General features: G+C 30.0%; 4 protein-coding genes across 13 annotated transcripts; 2 read left to right on the top strand and 2 right to left on the bottom strand.

Moving 5' to 3' along the window:
* Positions 1-358: 358 nt before the first annotated feature.
* On the top strand, positions 359-6,178 carry LOC122531371 (RNA-binding protein 26). Of its 4 annotated transcripts, none has more exons than XM_043659222.1 (10): positions 359-570; positions 1,566-1,684; positions 1,766-2,063; positions 2,149-2,310; positions 2,388-2,758; positions 2,830-3,078; positions 3,818-4,333; positions 4,446-5,230; positions 5,311-5,565; positions 5,737-6,178. In XM_043659222.1, exons 1-10 carry the CDS (start codon positions 512-514, stop codon positions 5,815-5,817), a joined length of 2,895 nt encoding a protein of 964 aa, XP_043515157.1. In that variant the 5' UTR covers positions 359-511; the 3' UTR covers positions 5,818-6,178. The 4 variants fall into 4 exon arrangements, with proteins under 4 accessions (XP_043515157.1, XP_043515158.1, XP_043515159.1 ...); XM_043659223.1 differs by having other exon boundaries at positions 2,152-2,310; XM_043659224.1 differs by having other exon boundaries at positions 360-570; positions 2,400-2,758.
* Positions 6,179-6,384: 206 nt separating this feature from the next.
* Positions 6,385-9,633, bottom strand: LOC122531378 (sodium/bile acid cotransporter 7-B-like). 3 transcript variants are annotated; one of them, XM_043659241.1, is made up of 8 exons: positions 9,318-9,630; positions 8,761-8,960; positions 8,465-8,625; positions 8,169-8,395; positions 7,944-8,087; positions 7,625-7,874; positions 7,242-7,454; positions 6,385-6,609 (listed from the first exon to the last, which is right to left on the bottom strand). In XM_043659241.1, exons 3-8 carry the CDS (start codon positions 8,601-8,603, stop codon positions 6,512-6,514), a joined length of 1,071 nt encoding a protein of 356 aa, XP_043515176.1. In that variant the 5' UTR covers positions 8,604-8,625; positions 8,761-8,960; positions 9,318-9,630; the 3' UTR covers positions 6,385-6,511. The 3 variants fall into 3 exon arrangements, with proteins under 3 accessions (XP_043515176.1, XP_043515178.1, XP_043515177.1); XM_043659243.1 differs by lacking the exon at positions 7,242-7,454 and having other exon boundaries at positions 9,318-9,633; XM_043659242.1 differs by lacking the exon at positions 6,385-6,609 and having other exon boundaries at positions 7,180-7,454; positions 9,318-9,629.
* Positions 9,634-11,432: 1,799 nt separating this feature from the next.
* Positions 11,433-18,898, bottom strand: LOC122531373 (wee1-like protein kinase). Of its 5 annotated transcripts, none has more exons than XM_043659231.1 (6): positions 18,769-18,898; positions 17,886-18,232; positions 17,547-17,809; positions 15,003-15,321; positions 13,994-14,879; positions 11,433-13,916 (listed from the first exon to the last, which is right to left on the bottom strand). In XM_043659231.1, exons 3-6 carry the CDS (start codon positions 17,740-17,742, stop codon positions 13,602-13,604), a joined length of 1,716 nt encoding a protein of 571 aa, XP_043515166.1. In that variant the 5' UTR covers positions 17,743-17,809; positions 17,886-18,232; positions 18,769-18,898; the 3' UTR covers positions 11,433-13,601. The 5 variants fall into 5 exon arrangements, with proteins under 5 accessions (XP_043515166.1, XP_043515164.1, XP_043515168.1 ...); XM_043659229.1 differs by having other exon boundaries at positions 17,875-18,232; XM_043659233.1 differs by having other exon boundaries at positions 17,875-18,035; positions 18,769-18,852.
* A 59-nt stretch (positions 18,899-18,957) lies between these two features.
* Positions 18,958-20,384, top strand: LOC122531379 (prenylated Rab acceptor protein 1). Its single transcript, XM_043659244.1, has 4 exons — positions 18,958-19,216; positions 19,516-19,749; positions 19,836-20,035; positions 20,119-20,384. The coding sequence occupies exons 1-4, from the start codon at positions 19,143-19,145 to the stop codon at positions 20,223-20,225; spliced, it is 615 nt and encodes a 204-aa protein (XP_043515179.1). The 5' UTR covers positions 18,958-19,142; the 3' UTR covers positions 20,226-20,384.
* The last annotated feature ends 91 nt before the right edge of the window (positions 20,385-20,475 follow it).

The raw sequence follows: 20,475 nt of genomic DNA on the forward strand, positions 1-20,475 counted from the left end.
TTACTAAGTGAATTACGCGTTCAGGTTTAGTAGCTCAGTTTAAACATTTTCCACAATAACCATTTCTTACAAAGCCACCGTTTGAAAATTATAATTCACTAGCGACTGCAAGCCTGTAATTTAAGACTAGTGTTCACATTTCCTAACTCAACTGAACATCAAACAAAGTACACGTATTTTAAAACACATCAAAATTTGAAACGGAGATGTTTGAAGATGTATCTTACATTGCAATGCAAATACATATAACTATACACAATGTATGTTCATAAATGTCTATGTTCATAAACTAACGAGCAAACCTAACCTATTTGACATGCTGCTGCAGCGACTCGCGTGATATTTTCTAGAAACGAAAAGTCTATCTATGTGAACACTGCGTGTATAGGAGAAAGATTTCAGAATGGCGACTGTCTTTACTTAGGAGAGTACTTATTCCCGCCCAGAAATTGTGTAATTAACGTGTGTCTTTGAGAAGTTCCATGTGTTTTTCGTCGCCTATTCACTGAAAATGATAATAGAGAATCCGGATCAATTCAAGGCGTGGCTCACTGCCGTCTTGGAGCCACTGTAAGTAGGCCAGCTTGTCCGAGAACAGTTTTAGGTGTATGTGTATGCATTTAATGTTGTAAATGGCCGTACATGTGCTATGCTTTACACCCTATGCAGAATTATATTTACATGTACATTACCCTTCTTGCTTCTGAATATTCGTCGATAGATCATTTCGATCAGCATTCACCCACCGAATTATCATGTTTTTAATAATGATCGAACGATGGTACGTCCAATTTCCAGACTGTTTCTCATCCGTGTTTTACAGCGAACGCATTTCAAATAATTGAACGTAGGATATTCGTCCCGGTTGTATTTTAGTCCACAACACGAACTTCAAATATTGTTCAACTATCGCGATAAGAATACACTTTTAATGTATTAATTTTCCTACATAAACAACTTAAACAGTGAACCATTTCCTAAGAATTTGTTGACAGTAATGCTTATTTAAAATTTCGTTTATGGCTTGGAAAGGGACCATTGTTCGAAATAGCTTCCCCTTTGGTATGTAATTTTTGTTAGAAACATTTCAGTAGTTGTTAATATACTCATGACAGAAGATGCTTCAGTTAGGGAGAGATGTATTTATAAATTGGTTAAAATTTAAATTTGTATATATATATATTTACTTATATTTATTATATTATAGAAGATAATTTTGTTACTAATTTATAATTAATTAAATAGAAATATGTAACTATTTTCATTTATTCATTTATGGTTTATTGATCTAATAAAATTTAACGTTTTGTTCTGTATTTTATAACCTATAAACATGATTTGTTTCTATATTATAAATAATAAAGTAAAATTCTTTGCTTCATTATTCATTATGTATACAGAATTTTCAATGAAAACTTAATGTGTGTGATTGTTATATGATTTTCATATAGTTATATATATTTATATATACGTATGTCAATTCATGCTTTATGGGTTTATTATTTGAATATTACATAATTACGTTACAATTATTGTTTCAAAACAATATCAATATGATTTTACAGTTGTGATGCAGATCCTGCCGCATTAGCAAAATATGTATATGCTCTTGTTAAAAAGGACAAAACATTGGAAGAGTTGCGAGGTGGAATGGTTGAACAGCTTGATGTATTTTTGCAGCAAGGTACATTTTTCTTTTTAAGTACAAACAATATTAAGAAATTGACTATGCTTCATAATATTGTTTTTTTTTTTTCTTTTACAGAAACAAAAAATTTTGTGGAATTATTATTTAAAACATTAGAAACTCAAGAGTATGTACTTCCACCTCCAAAAAGTGATCCAGATGGTGGTGGGACACCACCGGGTGTAAATCCACCACCACCAACATTAGCTGCAGAAAAAGTAACTGAAAGTACAATTGCAATTACTTCTATGAATACAAATCCCCCTGCTCCACTTCAAATGAATGGATCTGCACCTATGGCAATTGGTAAACGTGAAACTAGAAAATCAGACTCTGAAAAAATTGACAAAGAGAAGGAGAAACGATCTAGGAGTCGGTGAGTCGAATTTTTTGTGAATTATTAAAAAAATTACAAAATTTTTGTAATACAATTTTTGGAAGATAATCTACACATATTTCAGAAGCGGTCGAATGAGGTCTCGAACAAGATCACGTTCACGTTCATGGGAGAGAGATAGGCGTAGATCAAGAAGCAGGGAGCATATTCGTCGCGATCGAGAACGCGACAGGAGTCGACCATGGAGAAACGAATCGCCACCAAATACACGACGGCATGATAGAAGGTTTATACAAAGTTTATTCCTACTAATAAGATATTCGAATTCATATTCTTTCTTTCTTTTTTTTTTGCAATATTTAGTCTATTTTACAGACGGAGTAGAAGTCGTAGTACATCACCAATACGCCCAAGAATACGAGACGGTCCTGACAATCGTGATCACAGAGCTCGATTTAGAAACAGGTCCCCGACACCACTTCGATCTCGGTCACGATCAAGATCATTAGATCGTAAAAAGATAGATCGTACTGAAAGAATGGACGTAGATAGAACAGAAAGAATTGACGGGAGTCCTGGCGGAGGAACTCCAACACAGGATAGTAATCACGGAGATGTAGACATGAGGTTGTCTACTACTAGTCAATCAATTCAAAGCGTTGTTGCCGTTGCTTCTAATGTTCCAAATAGCCAACCAGGTTTTCAAGCAAAGAGGAGATGCAGAGATTTTGATGGTCTGTATTTACCAAGGAATTTCAAAGATGAATGTAATGGACTTTGTAAAGCAAGTAATTAATATTTACAGAGAAAGGCTACTGCATGCGAGGTGATCTCTGTCCCTATGATCATGGTACAGATCCAGTTGTATTAGAAGATGTAGCTCTAAGTCGTGTTCTGACCTTTGGTCCACATAGTGCTCAAGCACCAGGAACAGTACCTGTAACGGCAGTACCCGAACCACCTCCAGGACCTAATGGAAATGCTCCTCCACAACACCTTCCTCTCGCAAGTTTACCTCCTCCACATTTAAGAAATCAACATCATTCTAATATGGGTCAGCACTTTTTATATATAAAATTTTAGATATTGTTCTGAAAAGTATCAGTTCCTAATTGATGTAAAATATTGATGAATTGGAGTGTAGAGGGGAGGATTCTAAATACAAAATTTTAACTTCAGACATTTAATAGTTCTTAAGATATTAACAATGTATTAAGATAAAACTTTTGATACAATACATTGAATTCTACCTATACCGACATTATTACTACAATGGTATTCGTTGTAGTAGTCATCGTCACTAATTCTAAATTAGACAGCAGATGATTATGATATCTGTAGGTTATGATTCACGTGAATTCTGTTATCTATAACATTATGAACAAGTGTTACCGGTTGCTTTTTTTTCTGACAGTCAAAAAGATATATAACTCCAACCCTTATTTTTTTATTGAATAATGGGAAAAAATTTGGTGTCCTAGCTATTTTAATTGTAGATGGGATATCCTGTAGATATTAAAATCGATATCGCTATTACATTATCGGTTACTTGATAGTCAATGACGACAACCGAAACAGTTGATTAGTAACGTCTATATAGGCAGAATCGAAAAGAAAGATTTTTATTGATATCTTGGATACCGATAAATATTCGAAGCTAAGTTTATATTTAGGCGCCTCCCTGCTCTTCATTCTCTCAAAATTTCATATCGATCGAAAACTGGTGCTTTTCGAAACTGCAGCCAAAATTTTAATGTACAATTAATGCAATATTCTAATGTAAATTTCGATAGATGCTTTTGCGGAATATAACCCAGATGCACCGAGTATGGAACCGCGAATGTCGTGGGGTAGGCATCCTCAACCCGGACCTGGAATTTATGGGAGAGGTCAACGGGAACTAATTAGTGTGCCAGTAATTCCACATACAAACTCGTCTGAGATAACACATACTCAAACAAATCCGTTAAAACGTAAACAAGCATTCGACTTTAATCGTCTTGGACCAAAACAACGAGTGGTACACAATCCAGCAAATTGTTCCCTGGAATTAAAAAAAGTTCCACGTAGTCTGAACAACATAACTCAATTGAATAATCATTTTTCAAAATTTGGTAAAATTGTAAATATCCAAGTTAATTTCGGCGGAGATCCTGAGGGAGCGTTGGTTACGTTCCAGCTACCAGCTGAAGCAAAGGCTGCATACAGAAGTACAGAGGCTGTGTTAAATAATAGATTTATCAAAGTTTTTTGGCATAACACTGTTAACAACAATACAGTTGGTGGTGCCATTGAAAATGTACCTCCAGGTATGTACCATTTATATATATATATTTTTTTATGTATATTAATTTACTTATTAGTGAATTTTTACAAAAAAAAAAAAAATTCAGTGTTTAATATAATGCTTCGTTTACTTAGGATGTCGCCCTTCTGTCAAAGAACGATTGGGTGCTGCTGTGACTACGCCAGCGAAGACCGAAGATAATGAATATATTCCCACTCGTCGTTCAACCGAAGAACAAGTCTCACAACCTTTGGTTCCAACATCGCCAAAGACTACCACTGTTCCTACACGAGAAGACAAGGTTCTTGCAATAAAAAAGACACAAGAAATATTAGCTGCTAAGGAAACGTTAAAGAAAAAACAAGAAGAGAAACGTAAGGAGGCATTAAAATTAACTGCCGATTTGCGTAAGAGAAAACAGGAATTATTAGATAAGCATTTGATAGAAATTCGAGCTCTGATTGACAAGGCTGAGAAAAATCCAGAACAAAAGGATGCAATTATGGCAACGATCAAAACTATGCAGCAATCTATTGATAATTTACGTAAAGACTTGGCTGCGAATGGACAAATTACTGGTAACAAATCGCAAATCAAATCTAGAGAACAAACACAGAAAGAGATTTTAGACGCAGAATTAGATTTAATGACAGCCCAGCAGGAAGGGCAAGACGCTGGAGAATTGCAAAAGAGATTAAATGAATTACGAGCACAAGCTGCTGCGTTAGGTTTAAATGCAGGTTCAGCTGTTGGACGAGGTACAAGATCCAGTAGAGTTATACGAGGTAGTCATGCATTGTCATATAGAGGTCGTGGCAGAGGGAGTTTTACTCATGTTTCAGTAGATCATAGACCTACAAGTCTTCTAGTCTCTGGTTACGAAACCGAAGAAAAGGCTGAAGTTTTAGCGCATTTTCAAGTAAGATTCTATTCTTTATACTATGTGTATTTTTGCTTTTGTATAATCATGTAAATTAATATCTGTATTATTTATTTCAGCAATTTGGAGAAATAGTAAATCAAATAGTAGATGACGCAACGCCTTCGATCGTAATCAATTTTAAGTCAAGAAAAGAAGCTGAGATAGCTTTAGTAAAAGGACGCACATTTCAGGATAGATTGTTGTCTATAACTTGGGTTTCTGGACATCATCTACATCGTGGCGGCGGTGGTAGCAATACAAACGCGTCTGTACAACTTTCTTCGCGTTCCGAACAAGCACCACCTACCATCGATGAAGATATTGATTTAGAAGTGAGTTCTTAAAAATTTTAGATTACGGTGTAATTTTTAAAAGGATATAATAATTGTATATTATTTTATTTTTATTAAAATCTGCTCTTTTTCTGATACACGAATAAATGAAAAAAATATAAGATATTTTGTCTGTCTTTTATATGATACAAACCTGTATTTGTATAACAGGGTAACGCTGAAGCATTGCTTCTTGAAGAAAACGAAGAAGAAGAAGATGAAGACGGTGAATCGCGAAGCTGGCGGCGATAGCAGCGTCAGCGTTATTTGTGACAAAAATTTGGTATCAGCTACAATGACTGTGTAATGATTTGGGCAAATCAATATGTGCTCAGTACTTGCGCCATTGCTGCATTGTCGTTTGATGCATTAAATACCACGATTTTCACAAAAAAATCAGGTTATGAGCTCATACACGTTATTATGAGTGTTACACTATTTGTTAATATTATTAAATATATACGCATGCGTATTATAACGGTATTATAAAGAAATGTACCGTGTCAAATTGCGCATCGTGAAATAGAAAACAGATATACAAGTTTCCAACAACAACAAAAAAACTAACCAAATTTATCCCATTATTTGTAGAATAAAATCGCTATGTTTTGTATGGGAAACATCTTATTCTGAATTCAGTCCTTTTTCTTTGTGTGTAGAATTGTGAATTGTCTCTTGTTATTTCTTTCAAGATATATCTATAATAAACAAGTAGCCAGACTTTTAGATATAGGTAGATACTTATAATTTTCAGAAATTTTACAATCGAAAGTGAGGAAACTATATTTATAACTTGTAAGATACAAATACAATTTATTATATAATTATCATATAAGATATAGCGTATAACGCTTCTAAGTAGCGTAATTGGTTTTTCTTTTTTACTTTCACTTAATGTACTATTTAAAATTGTTCCTGTAATGATGTACAGTGTAATGTATAATTGTCATGATTTCCTTTTATCAAATGTCAATGAAACTAAGTTGATTAGAATTGAAAAAAACTTATTCGTGCATAATTTTACACTAGTTGTTTCAATATATACTGAAAAAAATAATATATAATTGTTATATACAAATTCTTAAGATTAGTTTCCAAGGTAAGTATTAAATTCCGCAATAAGTAAAACTCGTATACACTGCGTGAAATTTAGAGAAAAAAAAAGAAAAAAGAATCATAGACTATGTTTCAAAGCCTTTGGCATTTCGTTATACATATGAATAAACTTATTTGATACATTTTGAAAACAATTTTGAGTCGAATCCTACCCAATGTTTTGTTAAACACTTCACTTTTTCAAATTACATTATGTAAATAATTTTCATACGATTTTTTACATATTAAAATTTGAAACCTGAATCTATGTAAGACTTTTTATTCCTTAATTCCACGTTTAAACACTATTCATTAAGGCATTTTTTTCTATAATGAATATGATGAATAAGTAAACTAATTACCTTATTTTTTATCTAATTACTTACTATAAAAAGATAATATAACTATTTTTTAATTTTTCATTATTCTGTAAATACACACAAAATACATATATTCAAAAAAAGTTTACTTGAAAAGATAGTATATGCATGCAATTTTAAAAATGAAACATAAAAGAAATTATTCAAATTAATCACAATATATTTTACATTATGGAGATAACCAACCAGCTAATAAACTACCTAATAGTAATTGTGCAACTGGTAATACAGACAATGGTAAATTCACTGCAGGACCATGAGCTGACCCATGGTAAGCACCACGCAAAACCCAGCTTCCAAGACCAACCGACTTGTGAGTACTTGTAAAAAGTGCAGCTAACAAGATATTCCGAGGTAACCACTGAGAGCACAAAATCCAACACAAACAGCTAACAAATAGTTGCCCCACGCAAGCTTAAACATAACGAAACAATAAAAAATATACAATATTCTACACTTAAATCAAATTAATAATACATCACACATAAACATTGTCTACATACATGCATTAATATTATACAAATATTATTGCAATAATTATTGTTCACTTGGTTATATAAATATAAATTTTGATATAAACTTACCAATTAATATGCATAATAGCACATCAGTAGCTTGTAAAGATGATGCATCCACCAATACAGCATCACAAAACCAATGATATGCTGTAGCTAATAATAGTCCTTGAGAAAACCAAGGTGATTTAATTTTGGCACAAATATCATACTTCAAGAGAACAATTTGAATCATAACACCAATAATTAATGGTATAATTGTACTATAAATAGTTTCTTTTACATTTACCCCAACTAGAGGAGGTGTAGATGCGCCTAACTAAAAGAATTAAAATTCTTATAAAATGAAAAACATGTAGCAACTCAAGCTTCAATAATGAATAAATACCACAAAGTATAATAATATGGGAGATATAAATAATCCTCCAAAATGAGATACTAAAGTAATTACAATGCTTGTTGATAAATCTGCTTGTGCCAATCGACACAAAACAAAACTTGTATTAAATGGAGGTGGCATACAGTAAAGTACCTAAAAATCAAAAAAGATTAAGATTAGATTATTATAAATGTCTATATTATAATTATAGAAAATATTTTAATATTTATTTACTTCCATTCCTTTCAATAACCATACATTGACATTGGCATAAGTCAACAAACATACTCCAAGTCTCATCAGAAAAGGCATTAAAATATATATAAAAGCCATTGTAAATACTAAGAGAGAGCCATTAAATAATGTTAAATAAAGTGTTTTTGGATTACATAATAAACCTGCTTCTAGGTATGTCAAAGGAACAGCAAAATATCGAATAATAATATTACCATTCAGAACACCTATTACAAATGGAAAATTGTAAGAAATAAATATATAATTTACAAAATTAATTATTTATAAATTAATACCATTTGTTTTACCAAATTGTGGTTTAATAGAAGCAAGAATCATACATAAAAGCATTGATAGAAAATATCCATATCTGTATAAAAGTTCATTCTGTCTTTTCTTTGGTTGGACATTTGATTGTGAATATTCTTTTTGCATTTTTGTTTAATTTTGTATATGTCTGTAACAATTTAAACATTTTAATATGTTTATTTCAAAAGTTTCTTTATTATATATTATATTAATAATAAAAAGAAATGCAATGTGATTTATACAATGAGATAAAAGTGTAGATAATAATGAAGAGGATCCAAACCATTTTTGCAAAAATTAGAGTACATCTGCCTATGAACAAGTTCAGCCAGTGTCGCATTTTTTCTGGATCTTCTTTGAGAAAGTTTCATGCACTCTCTTCCTTAAAAAATTTTGCGTGCATATTTGGACAAAATACTATGTACTATCATCCTATTTAAACATGCTTAAAATATTATAATTAAATGAAGCAAGCCTTATTACCTACAATACCATGTTAGATCTATTAAATGTAATATCTAAATTCATTCACTTATAATAAATTATTCTGCACTATATTTTACCATGAAATATTTCTGTACAAAATGTTTTAATTACTATAATATAGAATCTAAATGTAAATGAAAAGATAAATATGCATTTAAGTTAAAGCAGTATTTAAATTTATAAGGTGCAATTTAACAATACTTTCTTTTAACAACAGATTTTCAATGACATATTATGATAAAGATTGACATTCATTTTTTGACATTTTTTATGATTTTTAGGCTGCATGAAATAATAACATTTTGTGCTTATTAAATTCGTAATAAAATATGATTGTACAATTTATGTATTTACATGTTATCGCGTTGACAGTTGTTTGATTCAAAATCATACACTTGACTCAAAAATCGTACACAAAAGAACGAAAAATTATTACGACCATTTTACAAATAAATTTGAAGTTTCGATTCATTATGATCCATCAACATTTTTCTATAATACTTTAAAAACATCAGTAACAAACAGTTTTGTATAATATTTGATTGTTAATATTTTAAATATTTATTATTCTTAATGCTTAACTTTTAACAAGCAATACGACACCCCTTACTGCATCGTATTAAAATACCAGTATAGTATCAAAATGCAATGAGAAAATCTGTTTTCATTTTCTTACGCATGCGTAATTAAGAACAAATTTACGCTAGTTGCAGTATTAATGAACTTAGTGCCAACAAAACATATTTTCAAAGACAGTAGAATAATTCAGTTCCACTAAAAGGGTAGTTTCTTACATTTATAGTAAATTAGAGAAAGAAAAAATCAATAGTATTTATTAAAATTATTGTACTTAGAATAATATAATAATACAGAATGTCTCAATTAAATGAGATCATTTAAATATCTACTTTATTTATTGTGATTCGTGAAAAATTTTTCAGTCATGAAATTGCACTATTTCAAAAGTTATACCAAATGGTGAAAATAAATTTGAATGTAATTCCGAAAAGCACCTGTTCTTGATAGAGCAGAGGAAATAAGGATCTTAAATATAAAATTTTAATTTCAGATTTTTATTAGAAATATTAATAAAAAAAAACTTTCAGTATAACACACTGAATTCTACCTACATATATCAACTGTTTTCGTTGTATAGTTGCCGGGTGTTACATAGCTGATATCAGCTTCGATGTCTATAGGGTGTCTCATCTAAAATCAATATAATTAAATTTTATTCCCAGGCAACTTTTCTTTTTTAATTTTTTCGCATTATTCGCTAAAAAAGGAGTTGTGTTTAGATTTGTATTATGTATTTCCCTGGCTACCGGTAATCCTTATCCACGATGAATCAAGTTTACATAAGACATGCTATAGATACTAAACTGATATTATTATATATAAATAATTGTATAAATAATAATTTCCAACATTTACCGACGATGTCTATCTACACAACTGATTTGACCATTATATTAGTTATGTCTGTATAAGCAGAATTCAATATATTGTACAGAAAGTTTTTTTTATTAACATCTCGCTAACTAATAAAAATCCGAAATTGACATTTTATACTTGTAATGCTATCTCTGTCCCCTCCACTCTGTCAAAATTTCATGTAGATTAGAAATTAGTGTTCTTTGGAAGAATATGCATAAACTTCTTTTAAAATTAATTTTTCATGAAACATTAAGGTCAAACGTTAATAACTTTTTAAATGGAATCACATATTTCTTTTCTCTCTATTTCATCTCAAATCTCGAGATACTTCGCAAAAATAATTACAATTACACACATTCAGATTTAATTAAATACTCAATACACCTTTATAACTTGAATAGAAGAAAAACTGAAGAACAGCTAACCAATCATTCACTGGATCAGAAATTTCATCTATTATTTATGTTTGGATAATGAATGTGTAACTTGCTCCGCCGTTAAGTATACATAAATTAGTAAATTATAGTTACTTTCAACAATAGTTACTTTCATTGAGTGAATGAACTGAATTGGTTTTTTTTTGTGTTCTGTAAGAAAATCTACAGTTTCATTTTAAAAAATTACTGATGATTTTGAAATTCGCAAAAATGATTTAGAGAAAAATGTGGCCTTTGAGATGGTGCAACTTTGTTGAGATTGTTTTTTCATGCAACAATAAATAAGGTAGATATTTAGGTGATCCCATTTAGCTTAGACACATTGTATTGTAATGTAATTCTTTGCGAAATATTATAATTTTTAATAAATATAACTGAATGCGATATTCATTCATTATTTATTATAATAATAATATTAATAATAATACAATATAATAATAATAATAAGATTAATGAAACAACAGTTCACAGTAAACGTGATATACAGCCACAATACCTCATCACCATAAGTCGGGGTCCACCCACTCTGGCACACAGTTTGAAACTTAAGCAACTTCTGTATTAATTATTCACATTTTTTTCTTACAAAACTTCGTAACTTTTATACATAACGCGATCTATGATTACATACATAACATTGGTTTGTAAACGAGGTTACACACTTAGAAAAACTAATATTTGATCGCACATTACAACATGTCGATGGGATAACAGAAAATTTTGTAATAAATCTTATTTCTAATCGAATTTATAGTGCAAATAAAAGGCGCAAGTAGTTTGTAACGCAAACTACAACAAAAAATATTCATGATATTAAAAACCATAATTCAGACCGTTTTGTAAACAGTAATGCAAAGGATTATACACATGCTATATATATATCCTCTTTTTTTAAATATCGAAACGCAGATATAGAAAAGATCACATTAGCATGCTCAGTAACATGAAAATATTAAGTCAAGGTACAAAGGCTTTGATTTATTAGCTAGAAGCCAAATAATTGTACATAAGACATCTATTCGATGTTAGTTTCAGGAACAAAAATATTCATTGAATGCATTTGTCTAATACAGAGCTTTGAATTCACTATACTGTGATAAAACATTAGTTTTTGTCCTTTCTGATCAAGAAACACAGCATATTACAAATCAAAAATTGAAGTAAAAAAGTCCATTAGTCAACCTATCCAACAATTTGTAGAAACTTTGAATTAAATGCACATTTGATAATGAAATGAATACAATTTTTGTAAATTGGTGTATTAGTAAATAGAACAAGAAATATGTAATCAGTAATACCACCTACAATAAAAATGTGGATTATTATACATCAATATTTATCCAATATGTATATATATCAAAAACTCAAAAGAAACTTGTATAGTACGAATTTTAGAGCATGCCAAAGACAATATAACTATAAAAAAATATTACAAAAATAATTTAAACTTAAACCATTTTATGTTCAAAGATTCATTCGTTAATCGTTTATAATTTTAAGAGTTATTTAAAGAATACACAGAGTGAAATTGTGTTTTAGGGTTAGGAATTATGCTTAGATGAAGTTTTATGTCAGTCATCAACTCTTATCCAGTTATCTAAAAATCCTTTCTGTACAAACAATATGTAATATCAGTTTGTTTATTATTAATTTAAAAGACACACACACACACACACACATATATATATATTTTCCTAAAAAATATTGAGTGTATGTCGTGCAAAAATATAAAAATTATTTAATATAATATATTTAAGTAGCAGTCTTTCATCCGAGTATGAAAATTATAATAAAGAAAAAAATTAATTATTTGAATCTTTATAATGATGGATAATACAGAGATTAATTAATGACTAAACACTAAACAATACACAACACTAAACTGTTATTATATGTAAATATCTATATATAAAAATATAATATATTTGTAATAAACAATTTGTCACAGTCTATTGTTAGTACTTCCAATTATTTACCAGTCAATCTCGAACAAAAACGGAAGTATAACACAATATGTCAAAACATTAATTAGTAACTGATATTAAAAACATTTTCATTTCATTTTTGTCAATATTACTCTTTTTTTTAAATACTGCTTGATTAAACTACAAAAATAGTAATGTTGTAAAAAAAAGAATATATTGTAATTGTATAGGTAAATAAAAACTTGTTAACAAGAACATTAAGGACACATATGGAAATATTTAATAGAATTATTTTTCATTCTTTATAGAGAAGTAGATTTTGTTACATTTTCTATGCTTGTAAGATAAATAGACTAATGATCAGTAGCAATAATTATTATATTTTTCAAACTTTATGTATCTAATTTATATCTTATATATGTATGTATGTATATATATATATATATTTATGTTTATAAAAAAAAGAAAAAAGGCCAAACAATATGTGTAAATGATATTACATTACTGTATTACCCATCTAAAAATTTGAAATTATGAAATGTAAAATACGAATTAGATTTTTAGAAGTTATAATTAGTGTTTATAATTTTAATGTATAAAATTCGCAACTTATTTTATTTGTGTAATACTTTCATCACTGCAAGAGTATACCCGTAGCTATCGTACAATTTCACTCTGTATACTTATCATATTCTTCTTACTATCAAATATTGATCATAGTTTTATTTATATACTACAGTTAATTCATATCACAATGTCAAGGCACTTAGAAAAAAATTTTTTCCATGAAGCACCTTTACCCCTCTACTTTAGTCTGACACAAATATAACACAGAATATTTAAAAATTTGTAGTACTATTGCTTCTGTTGACTTTTTTACCCACTGCTCGAGACAATGTTCTAGTTGGTGTAGGTCTTAATTCATAGCCTCCTGCATTCATTGTATTATTGATTGCTGCTACGTTTGGAGCAATAGTTTTTAAACATTTAGCAGCTTCTTGCAGTTGTTTCGATAGAATTTCATTTTTTAATTTCTCTGCATTCAGTTCTCGTCGAAGTTGTGCTTTTGTTTTATTCCCAAATGGACACAGTACTCTATGTTGTATAAGACATACTGCTGATGGTCTCATTTCAGGATTTGGATGAATCATTAACTACAGAAAAGATTGCATTAAATTTTGTATTCTAATCTAAATTAAAATAAAAAAAGATTAATATTGAATTTATTTACTTTAAGTAATTCGTTAAGATCACGACTGTAATGTGGTAATTCCTTTAATTTTCCATTTCTAATGTCATGCCATTCTGATCCGTTTTTAGGTAATGGGCCTCCACCACCGGCTTCATAAATAGTTAATCCAAAAGCAAAAATATCAGCTTTTGGTAAATGAGAAAAGTCCTCGCGCAGAATCTCCGTTGGAAGATATCTACAATCTCCTTCTTCAACTTGAGGGTTATTAACTGATGTAACATGACCTAAATCTCCTATTTTGTAAGTAATTTCCTCTTCTATAGTCTCCTCTTCGTCGAAACCATCATCGGCTGAATCGTAATTAACTGCAAGTAACCTTTTTTCTTTGGAAATGAAGATATTTCCGGGTTTAATATCCATATGTACTAATTGCATACTGTGAATATATCTTAAACCTTCAGCAACATGTAACAATAATTGTCGTATTTCTATTTCAGTAAAATGTTTTTTTTCTTTTTCTAAATTGAGAATCGTGTCAGCCAAACTACCACCATTACAATATTCATTCTGAATTATCATATGATTATCCTCTGCCCATGCAGAATAATATCTCACCACGTGTTGATGTTTACCAAGTACAGCATGCGCATACACTTCATTTAAGGCATTCTTTTCATTAATACTTCCAGCCACAGGTTTAATACTTTTCTTAACAGCATAAGTGCATCCGTCTAACCGGTTAATGCATTTATAAACGGAGCCAAATTCACCCGTTCCAATTAAACCAAGTTCATGGAACTCTTGATGATATCGTGAGATATTAGAATCTTGCAATGCCACACGTTTTGTAGCTTGTTCTATTTCGTTGTCAGAATCTTCTTCAGAATCGCCAAGATCAAATTTTGGAATTTGGATATCTGGAGAACTAATGTCAAAAGAAAAGAAGTAATATTTAATAAGCAGTATTTTATTTTGAATTAATAATATATCATATTTCTTAATCACATTAATAATGTATCAAATTTCTTATATCACACCAAATACTTACCCATTCAGACTGCGCTTAGATCTAGTACGTTTTCTTGCAGTTAACGTTACTCCATTTGGCATAAAAGGATTTACATTGGCAGCAGGTTTGTCAGATTTATTTTGATAATTACAAGTTCTAGATTTGTCTAGCGAAAATAATCTAGAACATTTAGTCGGAAACGGAGTATGCATTGCACTCTTTTCAATTAACGTTTTTGGAGTAGCGGGAGAATCAAAAAGACGTAATGCTCTAACTCGTTTGTAAGGTGGGCTACATGCCATTGACATTTTTTGAGAACACATATTTTCACGAGCAGGGATTCTAATTCTTGATGCACCTGTAAATCATATTTATTGGTTTTTGAGAATCTAATTTCCTCATGCACCAAAATTAAAAAAAACAAAAGCAATATTGTGTTGATTACTTTATAAGTAATGTACAGCAGTGTTGTGATGATTACTTTATAAGTAATCTACAGCAGTGTTGTGTTGACTATTTTATAATTTATGTACAACAGTGTTGTATTGATTATTTTGTAATTGACATATATTTACATGATAATTATTTCTTTCATGCTTCTCATGTTATTCATATTTTAAGTATAAATTACATAATTTCTATATTCTTTTATTTCTTTAAAAAATTTTTTTGATATTAATTTTTAACAAAAATAATCTTTTGTTTCAAACAGAGTTCAGAATTAATATAATACGGAATTAACAACATTAATAAAAGACAATATACACACAATATATCTACAATTACATTTTTATACAAAAATAAAACAAGGAAATCTTATTTATTTTCTAGAAGGAAATGTTGTATATTATATATTTTTCTTAAATATACATACATGAGTCAAATATTTATTTGTAATAGCAAAAAGAATGTATAAAAATAGAGAGAGAAATGTTGTAGACTTTATTACTTGTTAATATCATTTGTTTCAACATCATACATATTTTTATACAATATACACATCTGAGGTAACAGCAGTACACAGAAATATTGTATCTACTGATTACTTCTAGATCTTTTTAAATTATAAACAAATTTGCATGATGCAAAACGATTGTCCAATGAAAATATCAACTTTTCTACATCATGCATGAAAACATTGTCATATCATTAAAAAATTCACACTATTTTCACAAGAAGAAATAATTAAAAATAAAAAGAGGGCTCTAAAAATCGTGTTTGATAAGCGTGAAACAAACAGATAATGTATATACAATAACACAATGAGACAAACAAACAAATTTAAATTTATTTCTTTTTAAAATAAAACACAAAAACAAAAAAAGAGAGAAAAAATATACAAATTAAATTTGAGAAAATACAACACCATGCAGGAAATATATATTCCTAAAGTTATTTGGGAAAGAAATATATAGAACAATAAGTGAAATACCTTTAAATATGTTGCAGTCAGAATATCAAACAAAAACATTTCGTAAATATACGAAAACATTGGAACAGTGTAATTACACTAACCTGTCACGTTACTAATCAAAATTTTATTGCTATTGTGTTTTCGGATAATATAAATTTAGCAAGTAAGAAAAAAAGGGAAGAAGCAACATGATCGAGTTGTTTACTATAACCGAGCGCGTCGCTAGTGGGTAAAGCAATGCGCATGTGCAGAAAAAATGGAGAGACGCCGTTACCTCGTAATCAAAGCGTCACATTATTATGCATTTTTAACACTTCTATTTATTAACAATTTCATTTAAATAAATATCACAATCCTACATTTCATGTTTGAGTACATTTCATTTGATACTGTCGCGATGCGTATCTTAGTGCAAGAATCGCTAATAAAAGAGCATAGTATAGTATAGTATTACAATCCAGTTACTAGTTATTATACTTGAAGTTGTCTCTTTACTATCTATCTAGACATTGATGTTATTAATACCCAAAATCAAAGATTTTAATTGTCCTTCCAAAATGAAAGTAAATATATTATATGTGTTGCTATTCTGTATCTTGTATATCGATTATTATTTACATCAATTTCCGTTTAGATAATATTTTTAGTCAATCGATTTTGGGTTGCTAAGATTTGGAAACTTCTTCTCAGTCATTCTAATTTGCCGCTCAATAGGGGGTCACCAGTTTGATCATCTTTGTTTAACTGATTTATTAACATTAAATGGTCAGAACAAATTTAATTTTAAGAACTCGTTGTTTATTTTTAAAGCAAATGAGATTTTATACGTGACTATTAACAAACGTTTAACTTCGACATTTTCGTTCTTTTTTTCAATGCAAAATTTTGATCAATTCTTCAAAATTAACAAAAGGAATATCATTATATTGTATTATGAAATTATAAAGAGACAAAGGTGATAGAACACATTTCTCACACTTGTCACTGAAGAAATATATCAAAACACACCAAATATACCAATACACCAAAAACACAACTTTTAGAAGTAGTTATTTGAAAATCTTTCCTCGCAATGTATATATTTAAAATACGAGTGTGTTGGGTAACCTCACTGACGAATCTCCGATTCAACTGCCGAACATATCAATTAAAACGGATTGATTACTTACTTTCATTGTCACTACAATTCATCGTATTACTAAATAATTTTCTCGGTTGAAGCGGGGGCGAACATCCAAGATCTTCCGTAGATGAGTCCAATATATCTTCGACATCACAGCCAGAGCTGTTCGTATGACAGCTGATATTTAGTTCCTCATCCTGTATATCGCATGCTCCGGAATGCAACTTTTGTGCAACCTCCATCTTTTTCAAATTGTCACCATAAGTTTCTTCGCATGCAATCAATCCCGTATGTATCAACAATATCAAACTGAAATAAAATAATCACTGATTTGTAAACCTTGTTAATTACGCTTTGGAGATGTTAATTCAAACCACGCACGTACCACGCTACGTTCGTTATGGCGGGTGGCCCTGTTTGGAAAATTAAAGCTGACCAATCAGGGATCTCTTTGAGGACCGGTGTGTTGAATTCAATAAAATGCGTTCTTCTATTGGTTCTCGCTACTCCAAATGGTAGTATATAGTAGCGTCATCTGCACATATTTTCGACGGTGAAATCATTCTTTAGTGAAAATTCTAAAAAAACCTTTGTCATAATCTGTTCTTTGAGCTTTCGACGAGATCGAACGATGTTTAAAACAGCTGACAATCATTTGTTGAACAATGAATGAAAACAAATTTTCAGCTTTGTACCGATGGACAATATATGGCATTTAAAAATCTCATGCTTCTGTAACAAACAAAATCTCATGCTACGATCGTACAAATTATTTATGTACACGATTCAACAACGTGTAAATTACGAATTCTTTTATATAAATTTATGTTTTTTTATAAATGAAAAAGGAAATGGATTTTGATACATTTCAGTCACAAAACGTTACGAGTATTTTATTTCAATTATTTTATATGTTTTTGCATATTTTGTATATTTTTGAACCTTTGATTTTCCATAGATCCCCTTGGTTTAGTTGAAATATCGTAGAAGATTTTAACTAATCACGAAGGAATTTGATCGTTTGGTGTTAGTGTTAGTGTTAGTTTAAATAAACGTGATCACCTTTATATTTTCGATCACTCTTCATAAAGTTTCATAAATTTCAGGAAATCTAGACAAAATGCTGTATAATCCGATTTCCCAGAGCAGGAAGATGCAAAAACGAAATGTTAAAGTTTTAAAAGTAGAATTTAATAAAAAGTGAGCATGCAGTGGCATGTATGGCCATTAATTTTTATGTTTGTTAAATGAAAACGTTGAAAACTCACGTAAAAAAATGGAAAATGTTTCACGTCCTCTACTTCAGACAGTGAGCTCTTTCCGTGAAAGAAGCTTCACAAAGGCAGTGAAAGAATTTTTATCGAGCAGCTGCAACCTGTAGCATTTGTATGAGCGAACGCTGGTTGAACGTGTAGTAGTGTCGGTGGTAGGGGTAACATAGTAGTTCGATGTGCGATATGATGGGAGTTTTACTGCGTTCGACGGGTTTTTTCTAAAACGAGAGTGCAAACGCCATTGCGGTGGGGATGACACTACACGAAACAGTCGAGTAGAGAGAGAGAATAAAGTACTCGTGATCTGTTAGTCGTGTCTTTATCACACGTCCCCATTTTTGAAAGTTTTGATTATTGACACACTGAAAATGGCAGACGTGGAAATTGAGGTTGGAGGTGACATGCAAATACCTCAACAACAAAAGGAAAAATCTAGCACTGGGTAATCATCGAGTGCACGATAAGTGGACATAATGATCGACAATAGAACATTGAACATTTGTTGTCTATAACCTACAAAGAAATTTTACCGATAATGACATTGACATCTTGTTGATAATCGTTGGTTAATTAAAGTTACCATATTTTTGAGTAATACATACTTTCCTTGTAATTATATTTCCAAGAACTAATTTTGCAATTATTTTTTGCGAACATTTAAAAAAAAATAGAAGTCTTAAAATTCTTAATCACCGTTTTTACGTTGATAATTAATAATCACGTATACATTTTGTTTTTTAGGCTTGAATTTCTGCAAATACCACAATTTCCACTCACTAACATAGGATATCCCCAAGCTCACGAATGGATCAAACACAGAAAAGCTAATATCAGGCCATGGTCTTTATTTCTCAATACAAGCAACATAAGACCTCCTCCCAGTTTACCAAGATTGAGTAAAAGAATTGTAAGAAATATTGAGTATTTCCAGAGCAATTATTTGTTCCTGTTTGTTGGATTAGTTATATATTGCTTGTAAGTTTTATTACAAGTGTATTTATTCTTCCACTTATAGAGAATATCTTCTTACCTTAAATAACAAAATAATTGTTCAATTTTAGGATTACATCACCATTGTTATTGTTTGCTGTTGCTGCATCACTTGGAGCTTGTTACAAGGTTTCACAACGTCATGCTAAACAAGAACTTACGATATTGAATTATAAATTAACTCTAGCTCAAGTTTATTCTTTGGTAGGAATCTGTTCACTGCCAATTTTTTATTTAGTTGGTGCCGGCGCAGCTCTTTTCTGGGTTCTTGGTAAATAAAACAAATATTCTTTTATTTAGACCAAAATTACATAAAATCTGTGCAAAATTATTTATGTACAAATTTTATTTCAGGTGTATCTTGGTTTCTAATAACTTTACATGCAGCATTCTACAATATTGATTCAATATTATGTCCAGGAGAAGACGAACTTAATTCTTTAGTCATGCAAGAAGTATGATCTTTATTATAATGGATATATATAATAAAATCAAATTTTATGTAGTATGTAGATAATATAAAGTATACATTTATATAAATTCATGTACTATTAAAAGATATATGTAAGATATAATTAGTTTTGTAACATAATATGTCAATCTTAATTTTAATGATTAACAGGAATAATATTAAATGATATAAGTCAAATGGAAAATTTTTATATATTATTTACTTTGTTATAGGAAACCAAAGAATAATTTTGTACTATT

The sequence above is a fragment of the Frieseomelitta varia genome, unplaced genomic scaffold, assembly GCF_011392965.1.
Source record: "Frieseomelitta varia isolate USP_RPSP 00005682 unplaced genomic scaffold, Fvar_1.2 scaffold_396, whole genome shotgun sequence".
Classification (NCBI taxonomy): Eukaryota; Metazoa; Arthropoda; class Insecta; order Hymenoptera; family Apidae; genus Frieseomelitta; species Frieseomelitta varia.

What these genes read in the sequence shown, in the direction of transcription:
- LOC122531379 (XM_043659244.1), top strand. Translation starts at nt 19,143, where the DNA reads ATGGCAGACGTGGAAATTGAGGTTGGAGGTGACATGCAAATACCTCAA. An exon ending in GGATTAGTTATATATTGCTT is followed by an intron (nt 19,750 to 19,835) that starts GTAAGTTTTATT and finishes GTTCAATTTTAG; the next exon opens with GATTACATCACCATTGTTAT. An exon ending in AGCTCTTTTCTGGGTTCTTG is followed by an intron (nt 20,036 to 20,118) that starts GTAAATAAAACA and finishes ATTTTATTTCAG; the next exon opens with GTGTATCTTGGTTTCTAATA.
- LOC122531371 (XM_043659222.1), top strand. Translation starts at nt 512, where the DNA reads ATGATAATAGAGAATCCGGATCAATTCAAGGCGTGGCTCACTGCCGTC. An exon ending in ACTGCCGTCTTGGAGCCACT is followed by an intron (nt 571 to 1,565) that starts GTAAGTAGGCCA and finishes ATGATTTTACAG; the next exon opens with TTGTGATGCAGATCCTGCCG. An exon ending in TCAACATCATTCTAATATGG is followed by an intron (nt 3,079 to 3,817) that starts GTCAGCACTTTT and finishes AAATTTCGATAG; the next exon opens with ATGCTTTTGCGGAATATAAC.
- LOC122531373 (XM_043659231.1), bottom strand. Translation starts at nt 17,742, where the DNA reads ATGGAGGTTGCACAAAAGTTGCATTCCGGAGCATGCGATATACAGGAT. An exon ending in GAATTGTAGTGACAATGAAA is followed by an intron (nt 15,322 to 17,546) that starts GTAAGTAATCAA and finishes TATGATTTACAG; the next exon opens with GTGCATCAAGAATTAGAATC. An exon ending in TCTAAGCGCAGTCTGAATGG is followed by an intron (nt 14,880 to 15,002) that starts GTAAGTATTTGG and finishes TTTTGACATTAG; the next exon opens with TTCTCCAGATATCCAAATTC.
- LOC122531378 (XM_043659241.1), bottom strand. Translation starts at nt 8,603, where the DNA reads ATGCAAAAAGAATATTCACAATCAAATGTCCAACCAAAGAAAAGACAG. An exon ending in CCATATTATTATACTTTGTG is followed by an intron (nt 7,875 to 7,943) that starts GTATTTATTCAT and finishes TAATTCTTTTAG; the next exon opens with TTAGGCGCATCTACACCTCC. An exon ending in AGTTGCACAATTACTATTAG is followed by an intron (nt 6,610 to 7,241) that starts GTAGTTTATTAG and finishes TATTTTTTTCAG; the next exon opens with TATATATTGAAACAACTAGT.